Source organism: Carcharodon carcharias, chromosome 5 (genome assembly GCF_017639515.1).
Source record: "Carcharodon carcharias isolate sCarCar2 chromosome 5, sCarCar2.pri, whole genome shotgun sequence".
Taxonomy (NCBI): Eukaryota; Metazoa; Chordata; class Chondrichthyes; order Lamniformes; family Lamnidae; genus Carcharodon; species Carcharodon carcharias.
In genome coordinates, this window is record NC_054471.1 from 15250543 (window position 1) to 15264925 (window position 14383).

At 44.8% G+C, this 14383-nt stretch overlaps 1 protein-coding gene across 1 annotated transcript in view; it reads right to left on the bottom strand.

Annotated features, from left to right (window-relative positions):
- lrrc73 (leucine rich repeat containing 73) overlaps positions 1-14383 on the bottom strand; it is a 201741-nt gene that overhangs the window by 141476 nt on the left and 45882 nt on the right. The window contains exon 3 of the mRNA XM_041188565.1: positions 5859-5981. Coding sequence (XP_041044499.1) covers positions 5859-5981 — 123 coding nt within the window. The remainder of the gene's footprint in view (positions 1-5858; positions 5982-14383) is intronic.

The following is a 14383-nucleotide window of genomic DNA, read 5'->3' on the forward strand; positions in this document are numbered from 1 at the left end:
TTGGAAGCAAAATTAATAAATTTTTCCAAGTCCCGACGAGAGCATGAAGCGGCACCGAAGTAATCATCGATGTACCGGAGAAAGACTTGTGGAAGGGGGCCGGAGTAGGACTGGAACGAGGAATGTTCCACATACCCCATAAAGAGACAGGCATAGCTGGGGCCCATGCGGGTACCCATAGCCACACCTTTTATTTGGAGGAAGTGAGAGGAGTTGAAGGAGAAATTGTTCAGCGTGAGAACAAGTTCAGCCAGACGGAGGAGAGTAGTGGTGGATGGGGATTGTTCGGGCCTCTGTTCGAGGAAGAAGCTAAGGGCCCTCAGACCATCCTGGTGGGGGATGGAGGTGTAGAGGGATTGGATGTCCATGGTGAAGAGGAAGCGGTTGGGGCCAGGGAACTGGAAATTGTTGATGTGACGTAAGGTGTCAGAGGAATCACGGATGTAGGTGGGAAGGGACTGGACAAGGGGAGAGAGAAGGGAGTCAAGATAACGAGAAATGAGTTCTGTGGGGCAGGAGCAAGCTGACATGATCAGTCTACCGGGGCATGATACTGAACTCTTCTTCCGCCGTCTTCGTCTCCGGGCTCACTTCTTTGGGCAGGAGTCCTCTCCCAGTTCAACGGATCCTTTTACCCATCTCCAATATTCTCCCTCCACCTGGACCCCTCCCTCTGGATTCTTACCTTCTCTCGATCTTTTCATTGAGAACTGTCAGCGCGACATTAGTCGTCTCAATTTCTCTGCTCCTCTCACCCATTCTAACCTGTCTCTCTCTGAACTTACTGCACTCCATTCTCTCAGGTCCAACCCTGACATTGTCATCAAACCCGCTGACAAGGGTGGTGCTGTTGTTGTCTGGCGCACTGACCTCTACCTCGCGGAGGCTGAGCGTCAACTTGCAGACACTTCCTCCTACCTCTCCCTGGACCATGACCCCACCACTGAACATCAAGCCATTATTTCCAGGACTGTCACTGACCTCATCTCCTCTGGGGATCTCCCTCCCACAGCTTCCAACCTGATAGTCGCCCAACCTCGGACAGCCCGCTTCTATCTCCTACCCAAAATCCACAAACAGAACTCCCCCAGTAGACCGATCGTCTCAGCTTGCTCCTGCCCCACAGAACTCATTTCTCGTTATCTTGACTCCCTTCTCTCTCCCCTTGTCCAGTCCCTTCCCACCTACATCCGTGATTCCTCTGACACCTTACGTCACATCAACAATTTCCAGTTCCCTGGCCCCAACCGCTTCCTCTTCACCATGGACGTCCAATCCCTCTACAACTCCATCCCCCACCAGGATGGTCTGAGGGCCCTTAGTTTCTTCCTCGAACAGAGGCCCGAACAATCCCCATCCACCACTACTCTCCTCCATCTGGCTGAACTTGTTCTCACACTGAACAATTTCTCCTTCAACTCCTCTCACTTCCTCCGAATAAAAGGTGTGGCTATGGGTACCCGCATGGGCCCCAACTATGCCTGTCTCTTTATGGGGTAAGTGGAACATTCCTTGTTCCAGTCCTACTCCGGCCCCCTTCCACAACTCTTTCTCCGGTACATCATGAATACTTCGGTGCTGCTTCGTGCTCTCGTCGGGACTTGGAAAAATTTATTAATTTTGCTTCCAATCTCCACCCCTCCATCATTTTCACGTGGTCTTCCCTTCCTTGACCTCGCTGTCTCAATCTCTGGTGATAGACTGTCCACCAATATCCATTACAAGCCTACCGACTCCCACAGCTACCTTGACTACAGCTCCTCACACCCCGCTTCCTGTAAGGACTCCATCCCATTCTCTCAGTTCCTTCGCCTCCGTCGCATCTGTTCCGATGATGCTACCTTCAAAAACAGTTCCTCTGACATGTCCTCCTTCTTCCTTAACCGAGGTTTTCCACCCATGGTCGTTGACAGGGCCCTCAACCATGTCTGGCCCATCTCCCGTGCATCCGCCCTCACGCCTTCTCCTCCCTCCCAGAAACATGATAGGGTCCTCCTTGTCCTCACTTATCACCCCACCAGCCTCCGCATTCATCCTCCGCCATTTCCGCCAACTCCAGCATAATGCCACTACCAAACACATCTTCCCTTCATCCCCACTGTCAGCATTCCGTAGGGATCGTTCCCTCCGGGATACCCTGGTCCACTCCTCCATCACCCCCTACTCCCCAACCCCCACCTATGGCACCACCCCATGCCCACGCAAAAGATGTAACACCTGCCCCTTCACTTCCTCTCTCCTCACCATCCAAGGGCCCAAACACTCCTTTCAAGTGAAGCAACATTTCATTTGCATTTCCCCCAACTTAGTCTACTGCATTCGTTGCTCCCAATGCGGTCTCCTCTACATTGGAGAGACCAAACGTAAACTGGGCGACCGCTTTGCAGAACACCTGCGGTCTGTCCGCAAGAATGACCCAAACCTCCCTGTCGCTTGCCATTTCAATACTCCACCCTGCTCTCTTGCCCACATGTCTGTCCTTGGCTTGCTGCATTGTTCCAGTGAAGCCCAACGCAAACTGGAGGAACAACACCTCATCTTCCGACTAGGCAATTTACAGCCTTCCGGACTGAATATTGAATTCAACAACTTTAGGTCTTGAGCTCCCACCTCCATCCCCACCCCCTTTCTGTTTCTTCCCCCTTCCTTTTGTTTTTTTCCAATAAATTATATAGATTTTTCTTTTCCCCACCTCTTTCCATTATTTTAAAATATTTTTAAATCTTTTATGCTCCCCCCACCCCCAATAGAGCTATACCTTGAGTGCCCTACCATCCATTCTTAATTAGCACATTCGTTTAGATAATATCACCAACTTCGACACCTATGTGTTCTTTTGTTCTGCTGTCTGTGACATCTTTTGATGATCTGCTTCTTTAACTGCTTTTGCCTACAACCACACCACTCCCCTCCACTTCTCTCCCCCCACCCAACTACCACTCGCGCCCCCCCGCCACCCCCCCCCCCAACCCCCCAACCCCACCACCACCTTAAACCAGCTTATATTTCACCCCTTCCTGGGATTTACCTAGTTCTGTCGAAGGGTCATGAGGACTCAAAACGTCAACTCTTTTCTTCTCCGCCGATGCTGCCAGACCTGCTGAGTTTTTCCAGGTAATTCTGTTTTTGTTTCACCTTTAAAGTAACGTGTTCTCCCTATTCTTCCTGCCAACATGTAATACGTCACACTTATCTGCGTTGAACTTCATTTGCCATTTACCTCCTTTTAAAGAACCCAACAAATTTTTATTCCAATGATCTGCAGTCAGATTACCATTATGGCAGTGAAGATAAAAAAGCTACCTCATTGTTTCAAAATATATAGAAATAAATACAAGCTACAATACTGGAATATGCCATTCAACCCAAATGGTTCATGTCAGCATTTATATTCCAGGTAAGTAAAGTGTCCTCATCACATTTATGTGGCATGTTCCCATATCCTTTCAAAACCTTTTTTCTTCATCCATCTATCTTGAATGTTGACTTTTTTTTGGCTCAATCACAACCCTCATAATTAATTCAGTAACCTCACAAACACTGCGTGAAGACGTTTCTCCTAGCTTCTGTTCTAAATCCCTTATATTTAATCATGTATTTATGGCCTCTTGTTCATCAAAACCTCAATTACTGGAAACTGTCTGTTTCTATCTTACCCCATGCTCTGTTTTTAAAATGATAATAGATCAAATTTCTCAAGTCTTTCTTCGTTTTTGTTTATCTAGAAGCAGGCAGCATCCTCGTGAATTGGCAATATACCCTCTAAAGTTTAACTTTTATATTTAAAATTTTCTAATCTGAAGCCTTCAATTACTTTGAGTTTGTTTCCATTTCTCTGTGGTTTGCTGCAGCTGTGAAAAAATGGAAGTCAGGTTGTCTGTCAGTTGTGGGAAGAATGTCCCAATGTAGTTAAAAAAGGTTGCTAGACAAATGTGCCTGGCTTGCAATATATTTAATTCTGATTGTCAGTGATTTAGCAGAGCAGAGCATCACAGAAAGTATTACACAAAGGCTGTAAGTAGGAGTGTGGGGTGATTCATTTTGGTTGGAAGAACATGGAGACACAAGACAAAATAAAATACAATTCTAAAGAGAGTGCAGGAGCAGAGGGACCTAGGTGTACACGTGCGTGAGTCATTGAAGGTGACCGGACAGAGAGTAGTTAGGAAAGATGTGAAGGCATTAGAGAAAGTGCAGAAAAAAAATCACACAAATGGTTCCAGGAATTAGGAACTTTAGTTACATCAATGGATTGGAGAGGTTGGGACTATTTTCCTTGGAGAAAAGGTGGAGAGGAGATATGATGGAGGCATTCAAAATCATGAGGAGTCTGGACAGAGTGATAGGGAAAAACTCTTCCCATTGGTGACAGGATGGAGAATAAGAAAGCAAAGATCTAAGATAATTGCCAAAAGAAGCAATGGTGACATAAGGAAAAATTTTTCCTTCAGCGAGAGGTTAGGTTTTGGAATGCACAGCCTGATAGTGTGGTGGATGCAGGTTCAATCGAAGCATTCAAGGGAGAGCCTCTTCTTCAGAAAAGAAGGTGCAGTGCCATGGGGAGAAGGCCAGGGAGAGGTACTAATTGCTCCTATGGAGAGCAAGTGCAGACACAGTGGCCATCTTCTGTAACAATTCTGTGAGGGTGTGTAACATGGAATCTTGGGAGAAGAAATTTGTTCAGGCATTGCAGCTTCTGGTGGCGCTATTCACACTTACGTCACTTCCCCAGGGGCAGGCAGTGCCATGTGTTGCTGGATGTGTCACCCACATGACATTCTTCAATAATATCAATGAGCAATGTCATGTAGGTGACACAGGTAGCAGCCTGTGGCAGTACCTGCCTCCAGGAATCGAATTAAGTCTGCGTAGTACCACTAGAAGCAGTGTTATTGAACAAATTTCTCCCTCCTTGATAGCTTGCTGGTGTTTTGAGGACTGGATTCCATAACTGTCTATTATTTGGGAAATGGCCACCCATCATTCTGTGTAAATAGTAAATGAGTGGCCTTTGTACTTTCTGTACATATTCTTTATCATTTTTAAAGTTGATACTATACAGGGAGATACATAATTTGCAAGTAGGTATTAGTTCTGGGAATTCAGTTACATTGTAGGGAGTGTGTTGGATTTTGTAAAATTTGGGGGATATTGGAAATGGAGGTCCTCACGTTTGACAGCACTGCGACAGAGGTACTATCATTTGGAAACATGATGGTGTACTTTGGTTTGGCATCAATGTGGAAAGAGTTCACACTGTTAATCCTGGTGGACTTTCCAGATCATTCAAATTTCTTATTGTGTCTACACCAAGATCGTTTGGTGAAGACCTGAGGCTCCAAGTATATCAGGAAAATTGCAAAGTCAACAGAAGAGAGCCCAGCCCAGGCTGAGTGCCAGATTGCCCAGCCACCTTCCACCTCCCCTCAAAAGAATGACTTTTTTTGCCCCTACAAGCCACTTTGTAAAACCAGCTTTGAACATCAGAGAAAATATTCTCACTGAGAGACAAGGAGATGAATGTGACTCTTGGTCAGTTTCACCTCTTGTCAATTGTCTCAGTGTCCAGGACATACAAATCCTCTCTCCTGGGCTCCACCTTCAAAAAGCCACTGCGAGAAGTTCATTGAAATGCCAGGACAGCCCTCAGTCTAGTTCAGCTGCAATCTCACCAAAGTTATAATGGGAATAAGATGGAACAGCCACACATTTTTCCTATCCATAAGAACTAGTCCTGGAGATAAACAAATGACAAACCTAAATCAGTAGGAAAACTGAATAAATTTCAAAAGGCGATTCTCAGAGTTAATTTAAAGAATACTCTGGATTCATTGTCATCTGTGATTTCATATTCTCACCTAAAGGATTATAATCCAAGTTAAGGACACGGAGTTGAGAACTGTGAGCAACCGCAATTGCCAGACGTGCCCATCCCTTCACAGTGATAGCTGGGTTAGCACTTAGCGTCAGCTCTTTCAGACCTGAGAAAAAACAGAATCAGTATCAGAAGGTTTGATGGCTCACACAAGTCACAATACGAGAAGAACAAAGACAAAACAAAACAATATACATATGAAACACATATACAAAAACAAAAGGTCCATCAAAGCAGTCTTCTACTCTCATAGTAACTTCTACACATCATCAACTCCATCTGCACTCACCAACCCAGGCCCAACCATCACCAGCTGCTTCATCAGTGACCTTTCCTCCATCATAAGGTCAGAAGTGGAGATGTTTGCTGATGATTACACAATGTTTAGCACCATTCGCAACTCCTAACACACTGAAGCAGTCCATGCCCAAATGGAGCAAGACCTGAACAATAATAAGTACCATCAAGCCAGGGGAACAACCCTGGTTCAATGAAGAGTATATGAGGAGCCAGGAGCAGCACCAGGCATACCTAAAAATGAGGTGTCAATCTGGTGAAGCTATAACACAGGACTACTTGTGTGTCAAACAGAATAAGCAACAAGTGATAGATGGGGCTAAGCGATCCCACAACCAGCGGATCACATCAAAGCTCTGCAGTCCTGCCACATCCAGTCGTAAATGGTGGTGGACAATTAAACAACTCACTGGAGGAGATGCTCCACAAACATCCCCATCTTCAATGATGGAGGAGTCCAGCGCATCAGTGCAAAAAATAAGGCTGAAGCATTTGCTACAATCTTCAGCCAAAAGTGTCGAGTGGATGATCCATCTTGGCTTCCTCTGGAGGTCCCCAGCATCACAGTTGCCATTCTTCAGCCTATTCAATACACTCCACATGATATCAAGAAATGGTTGAAGGCTATGGGCCCTGACAATATTCCGGCAATTGTACTTAAGACTTGTGCTCCAGAACTTGCCGTGCCCCTAGCCAAGCTGTTCCAGCATAGCTACAACACTGGCATCTACCCAGCTATGTGGAAAATTGCCCAGGTATGTCCTGTACACAAAAAGTAGGACAAATCCAACCTGGGTAATTACCGCCCCATCAGTCTACTCTCCATCATCAGTAAAGTAAAGGAAGGGGTCATCAACAGTGAAATCAAATGGCACTAGCTTAGCAATAACCTGTTCACTGATGCCCAGTTTGGGTTCTGCCAGGGCCACTCAGCTCCTGATCTCATTACAGCCTTGGTTCAAACATGACAAAAGAACTGAACGCCCGAGGAGAAGTGAAAGTGGCTGCCCTTGATATTAAGGCCGCATTTGACAGATGTGGCATCAAGGATCCCTAGCAAAACTGGAGCCAATGGGAATCAGGGGGAAAGCTCTCTGCTAGTCAGAGTCATAACTTGCACAAAGGAAGATGGTTGTGGTTGGTGGAGGTCAGTCATCTCAGTTCCAGGACATCACTGCAGGAGTTCTTCAGGGTAGTGTCCTCGGCCCAACCATCTTCTGCTGCTTCATCAATGAACTCCCTCCAACATAAGGTCAGAAGTGGGGATGTTCGCTGATGATTGCATAACATTCAGCACCATTTGCGACTCCTCAGTTACTGAAGCAGTCTATATTCAAATGCAGCAAGACCTGGACAATATCCAGGCTTGGGCTGACAAGTGGCAAGTAACATTCACGCTGCACAGGTGATGACCATCTCCAACAAGAGAGAATCCAACCATCGTCCCTTGACATTCAGTTGCATTACCATCACTGAATGCCTCACTGTCAACATCCTGGGAGTTACCATTGGCCAGAAACTGAACTGGACTAGCCATATAAATACTGTGGCTACAGAAGCAGGTCAGAGGCTCGGAATAGTGCGTCAAGTAACCCACCTCCTGACTCCCCAAAGGCTGTCCACCATCTCCAAGGCACAAATCAAGAGTGTGATGGAATACTCCCCACTTTCCTGGTTGAGTGCAGCTCCCACAACACTCAAGAAGCTTGACACTGTCCAGCACAAAGTAGCCTGCTTGATTGGCACCACATCCACAAACATTTACTCCCTCCACCACCGACACACAGTAGCAGCAGTGTGTACCATCTACAAGATGCACTGCTGGAATTCACCAAGGCTCCTTTGACAGAACCTTCCAAATCCACAACCACTACCATCTTGAAGGAAAAGGGCAGCAGATAGACGAGTACACAACCACCTAGAAGTTCCCCACCAAGTCACTCACCATCCCGACTTGGAAATATACCGCCGTTCCTTCACTGTTGCTGGGTCAAAATCCTGGAACTCTTTTCCTAACAGCACTATGGGTGTACTCACACCACATGGACTGCAGCAGTTCAAGAAGGTAGTTCACCACCACCTTCTCAAGGGCAACTAGGGATGTGCAGTAAATGCTGGCCCAGCCAGCAAAGCCCACCTCCCATGAATGAATAAGAAAAAAAAAATTGCGCCACACAAGTGCCAGGCAATGGCCATCTGCAACAGTAGAGATCCAACCATCTCCCTGTCATGAAGCTATTAATGTATTTGATGTTTTTGGAAATTTATTTTAAAAAAGAAGTTTAGTCTGTGAGTGTGTCTTAATTGGATTAAAACCAGCTAGTCTGGGTGCTTTGATGTATACTAGTTTTGATATGAAAACAGAGGTAGAGGTACATTTGCATTTTGTTGAATAGTGGATTCAAGAGTGGAAGTGAAATTTTGCACCTAGCTAGGAGACACCAAGCAATGTTTATATTACTAATAAAATGGTACTATAAAAGGAGTTCAAAGGGCCTGGTGATACAATGAGAATTTACATTCAAAAGAAGTGCTGGATATAATAGAAAGCAGTTTTGTGTGTGCAGGTCAGAGGCATATAACATCAAAGCAGCTACAAGCCTACAACTGTCTGCAAACTGCCTGCAAAGGCACCAAAGTGAAAGGAACCTCATTTTGAATTTGTAAGGTGAAAATGCTTTGCCTGGTGTCTGCTTAAAGTTTATGGGTTGTTGTTGCCTTAGTGAGATTCATTTGGGAATTTGTTAAAAGTTATGATAGTAGTAATTTGTAGCCATGTGTATATGTTTAAATTGTATAAATTAATAAATGTCTCATGTAGTTTGATACAAAAACCTCTTGAGAACTGTGGTCTTATTCCTGAATTTAGAGCTGCAACTCAAAACATACCACTTGAAAATATAGGTTGTGATAGTTGTTTAAAGTTTCCCTCTGGGATTTTAAATAACAGCCTTTACCAACTGCTGTGTTATAACACTCCCCTTGACATTCAATGCAATTACCATCATTGAATCCTTCACTATCAACATCCTGGGGGTTACCATTGACCAGATATAAATACTTTGTCACTAAGAGCAGGTCAGTGGCTGAGAATTCTGCAGAGTACCTCACCTCCTAACTGCCTAAAGCCTATCCAGCATCTACAAGGCACAAATCAAGACTGTGATGGAACACTCTCCACTTGCCTGGATGAGTGCAGCTCCAACAACACTCAAGAAGTTTGACACCACCCAGGACAAAGCAGCCTACTTAATTCGCACCATCCACCATCTTCAACACCCACTCTCTCCAACACTAACGCACAATGGGAGCAGTGTGTACCAGCTACAAGATGCACTGCAGCAACTCACCAAGGTTTCTTCAACAGCACCTTCCAAATCCACAACCTCTACTAGCTAGAGGGACGAGGGTAGCAGATGCATGGAACACCACCACCTGCAAGTTTCTCTCTAAGCCACACACCATCCTGACTTGGAACTATAGCGGCGTTCCTTCACTGTCACTGGGTTGAAATCCTGGAACTCCCTCCCTAACAGCACTCCCTAACAGTAGCTCCCTCCCTAACACCATATGGACTACAGCGGTTCAAGAAGGCGACTCACCAGCTCCTTCTGAAGGACAATTAGGGACTGGTAATCAAAATGCTGGTCTAACCAATGACGTCCATATCCCGTAAAAGAATAAAGTTAACAAAAACATTAAAGAAATTAAATGCAGAGACATTACAAATGTAAATACAAGCTTCCGCCCTTGGGTGAGCTGAAGGACATTAAATTAGTTCTATTTTGTGAAGCTTACAATGCCAATCTTCTGGGTATCCTAGTACATCCAGGTTTAACATATTCTTGGTGGGCGAAAATGGAAAAAGTTGTTCCTTGGCCTGGGAAGCTAAGAAAATAAAAGAGGTTAAAGGTATCTTAGTGGCAGAAACACTGCCTCCAGTAGAAACGATAGATATGGGGTTTTACTTGCCAAATATTTTAAGGGAAATCTTATACAAGGGGCATTCTAAGAATAGGTTGCCCATTGAATGCTATGTAAATAACAGTTCCCTGTGGGATAATGTAAAGTTGACATAGAATGTGACTGAGAAAAGGATTGACCTTGCTAGTGATACAGACAGGAGAGAGACAGGCAAACGGTGCTTATTTCCTCTCAGCACCTGTCCATAAGCAGAAGGTGTTTTGAATTATTTTAAAGTATGCGGTGACACATTTTTCTAAGCCCTCAATTTGTGTGATCTAGTTTATTAATAACCCATAGCAAACTCGTGTTATGATTGACACAGAAGGTTAGTTCATTTCACACTCAAAGCCCAGGGGAGGGGTGTTCGCAATTTCTCACTCCACTACACACACACACACAGTAAAAGTGGGGAGGGGGAGGGGAATAGGAAAGAAAGGATTTTATAGCTACAGATAGTAACAGTACAAAAATCACAAAAATGGATATTAGTTCACATAATTTCCGGAGTTCAGAATCAGAGTCCAGTGGGGAATTCTTTATTGTAAGAGTTTGAGTTCAGCTGGCTGAAGATCGGACTTGTAGAGTTTGCTTTACAGTTGGTGCTGATACTGCAAGATGACTGGCTTGGTTCTGCAGGCAATGTTAGGGAATCTTCCAGCAGAGACAGGCTTGAGGAGCAGGCTGCTTTTCTGCCTGGAGGGCTGCTTCTTGGTGGTTCACCAGTTGGATGTAAAACTGTAGACTGCTTGTGAGACTAAAGATATAATGTTAAAACTGTCCAAAAAGGCCAGAGGGTTGGGTTATGTGACATGTCACATTAATGATTAATTACAGCTTAACAATCAGTTTCTGTGCTTCTGGCCAGTATTCCATTGTTCCGCCTTAGGAGAGAGATGGGTGGTTATTAGCATCTCTTCTAGCATAATGAATTTCAATCTCTCTCTTTTGTGATAGTTCCAGTTGGGTGAGCCAGCTCGTCTGCACTCCTTCCGCTTTCATTGATTACATGGGGTTTGTACAATGAGGTGTGAGATTCCATAGGATGAGTGAAGAATTATTTTATTCTTGTAACTCCTGGTGGTTGTTCCCAGAATGAAGGGACAACTCTGTGGTCAAGTGACTTGTAGCATCCATATTTTTTGGTCCAGCAGAAAACCCATTTTTAAAAAAGCAATAAGAATAAAGTTTTGATGTCATAGGAACCCAACGCTAGTAAAAAAGAGATGCTAGAAAGAAAATGGGTTGACGCCGGTCACTAATTCTTAGATTACTTTACAAAAAGAAAAGCATGCAAAATAAATTATTGGAGGCCCTAGAAGAGGGATATCTTGGATGATGATGTGATGTACAGAATATGGAAAATAATGTTTTTCTTTCCTTTAATTTGTTTTGAATGTTGTTTGTATGTTATAAAGTTTTAACTTAAATAAAGGAGGAATGGTATGTTAATTGTATTATCAAGATTAAGGATCCATTGGTGAGGGCATTGGTTAATTAAGTACCTTGAGCACATATAAAAAAGGACTGCTATTGGTTAGGGAAGAGGCAGGCATGTGTAATATTGCATTCTGTAAATAACTCTAGTATTAACTAGAATGATTGGTGTCTGGTGTCCTACTTCGCCGCCTGGATTTGGGGTCACTTAACTTTTGGAATGATTTTTGATTGACACTTTTATAGGATTGTTGGAATACAATTTTTTTTTCAAGAGAACTGAAGTCCTACACATTCCATTGTTCCCATAGGGCAATGGAATATAGAAGTATAAAGATATAAAATATGTAATGGTATATAAAATGAAAGGGGAATGGAATATAAAAGTAGGGATTTTTGCTGTAGCTGTACAAGGCCTTGAGTGAAATGATATCTGCAATACTGTGTATAGTTTTTGGTCTCCTTGTTTGGAAAAAGATATAATTAAATTAGAAGCAGTTCAGAGAAGGTTCACTTGACTCATTCCTGGGATGAAGGGCTTATCTTAAAAGAAAGGTTGAACAGGTAGGGCTTATACCGATTGGAGTTTAAAAAAATGAGAGGTGATCTTATTGAAACAGATAAGGTCCTGAGGGGACTTGATAGTGGAGGAATGAGGGCTAGAGGGTCTAAAATTTTACAATAAAAAAGATGAAGTCCTAGGGAGCCGAGCTGGGTTTTTTAATTGCCCCACCCCAGCACTCAGCCGCCCCGTGGCTGCAAAAGTTCCATTTACAGGGGCGGTGGGTCCAACTCTTTCCCACACCCACTACACCCCGAGAGCTAAGATCACTCCATTCGAGCTCCTTTCTACTGAAGCTGGTGCATGAGCCAGAAACTTGCCCAACTTGAGCTACCCGCCCTAGTCTCCAAAGTCCCAGGAAGTGTAGGAATGTCAGGTTTTGTAAACAGGTATACTTTAAACTGTCTGTTTAATTTCAAGATAGAATGAAGTTGGGAGTCTAAAGGATAGCTGATTAGTATTTCTGCCTGGATTAAATGCCTATGTGATTCACGTTGCCATGGAGTCCATAGAAAGTCATATTAGGACAAGTATACAGGGTATTTTCTTAAAATAACACTGAACCTCACAGACAGTGTCAGTCTGCCAGAATCCGAAAGACAAAGCAGTGAAATAAATGGTTCACCAGGCAAGAAGGTGGATGGGAGCTCACGCCTGGATTGAAGAGTCAGAGTTTGTGAGCAGTTACCTGAGACTGCAAGATTTGCCTAGCTTTGGCTACAAGGAGGAATCTCCAGCATAATCCTCGCCATAAGAGCCAGTTCCACGGCAAAAAGAAAAGAACAGGAGCAAGGCCTTGGGAGCTAAGAACAACTTCTGACTGGAGAAAAGATTGGCTGCTTAAGAGACAGAGTAAATTATAATGGAGGGAGATTTTCGGTCACATTAAGGCATTAACAAAGGAATTTTTCTGTAGTTTAGAGTAATGGTGGCTACTAAATAGTTTTCAACCAAAGTTTCTTTTAGTTTGTTTGTTACAATAGAACAGTAGAGGAGAGTGCAAGAGGAGGATCCTGGGACAGGAAGTCAGCAGAACCTAGAGGAGAGTGCGAGAGGAGGGCCCAGGGACAGGAAGTCAGCAGCACCTAGAGGAGAGTGTGAGAGGAGGACCCTGGGACAGGCAATCAGTAGCCCTAGAGGAGAATGCAAGAGGAGGCCCTTGGGACAGGCAGTCAGCAGCAGTAGAGAATCTAGTCTGTCCAGAGGATCTAGCATCTAGTCTACACTCAAGTAGGAGTAAAGGTAAAATAAAAGCAAGGATCCATATTCCATTTATGTTAAGGTATGTCTGGGGAGCTCATTGTGATTTGCACATCCTGCACAATGTGGGAAATCCTAGACACTCTTGGCATTCTGGATGACCAAGTGTGCAGGAGGTGCCTCCGACTGGAGCAACTCGGGCTCCAGGTTTGTTGAGCTGGAGTGGCAGCTGGGGGCACTATGGTGCATTCCTGAGGCTGAGAGGTTCGTGGATAGCACCTTTCAGGATGTGGTCACCCCGCAGCTTAAGGAAGTGTAAGCAGAGAGGGAATGGGTGACCACCAGACAGAAGAAGGGGACCAAGCTGGTAGCGAGGGAATACCCTGAGTACATCTCGCTCACAAACCATTTTTCAGCCTTGGAAAATGGTGAGAGTTATGGTTCCTCTGTGGAGGCCAACAAGAACAAAGATCATGGCACGGTGGGTGGTCCAGCTGCTCGGAGCAGGGGGGAGGGGTAGGGGAGGAAGAAGTGTGGAAGGGCAAGGGCAATAATGGTAGGGGATTCATTAGTGAGGGGAGTAGACAGGTGCTTCTGTGGCTGTACACGTCCAGGATGGTATGTTGCCTCCTGGGTGTCAGGGTCAAGGATATCACGGAATGGCTGCAGGGCATTCAGAAGCGGGAGGGTGAACAGCCAGAGGGCATGGTCCATGTTGGGGCCAATGATAGAGGAAGAAAGAGAAATTAGGTTGTGCTAGCAGACTTTAGCGAGTTAGGTAGGAAATTGAAAAGCAGGACTCCAACGGTAGTAATCTCCGGATTACTCTCAGTGCCATGCAGTAGTGAGCATAGGAACAGAAGGATACAGCAGATGAATGCGTGGCTGGAGAGATGGTGCAGGAGGGAAGGCTTTAGATTCCTGGGGCATTGGGACCATTTCTGGGGGAGGTGGGGCCTGCCCAAGTTGGACGGGTTACATCTGAACAGGAACGGGAGCAACATTCTCGCGGAAAGGTTTGCTAATGTTGGGGGATGGGATCCTGAAAA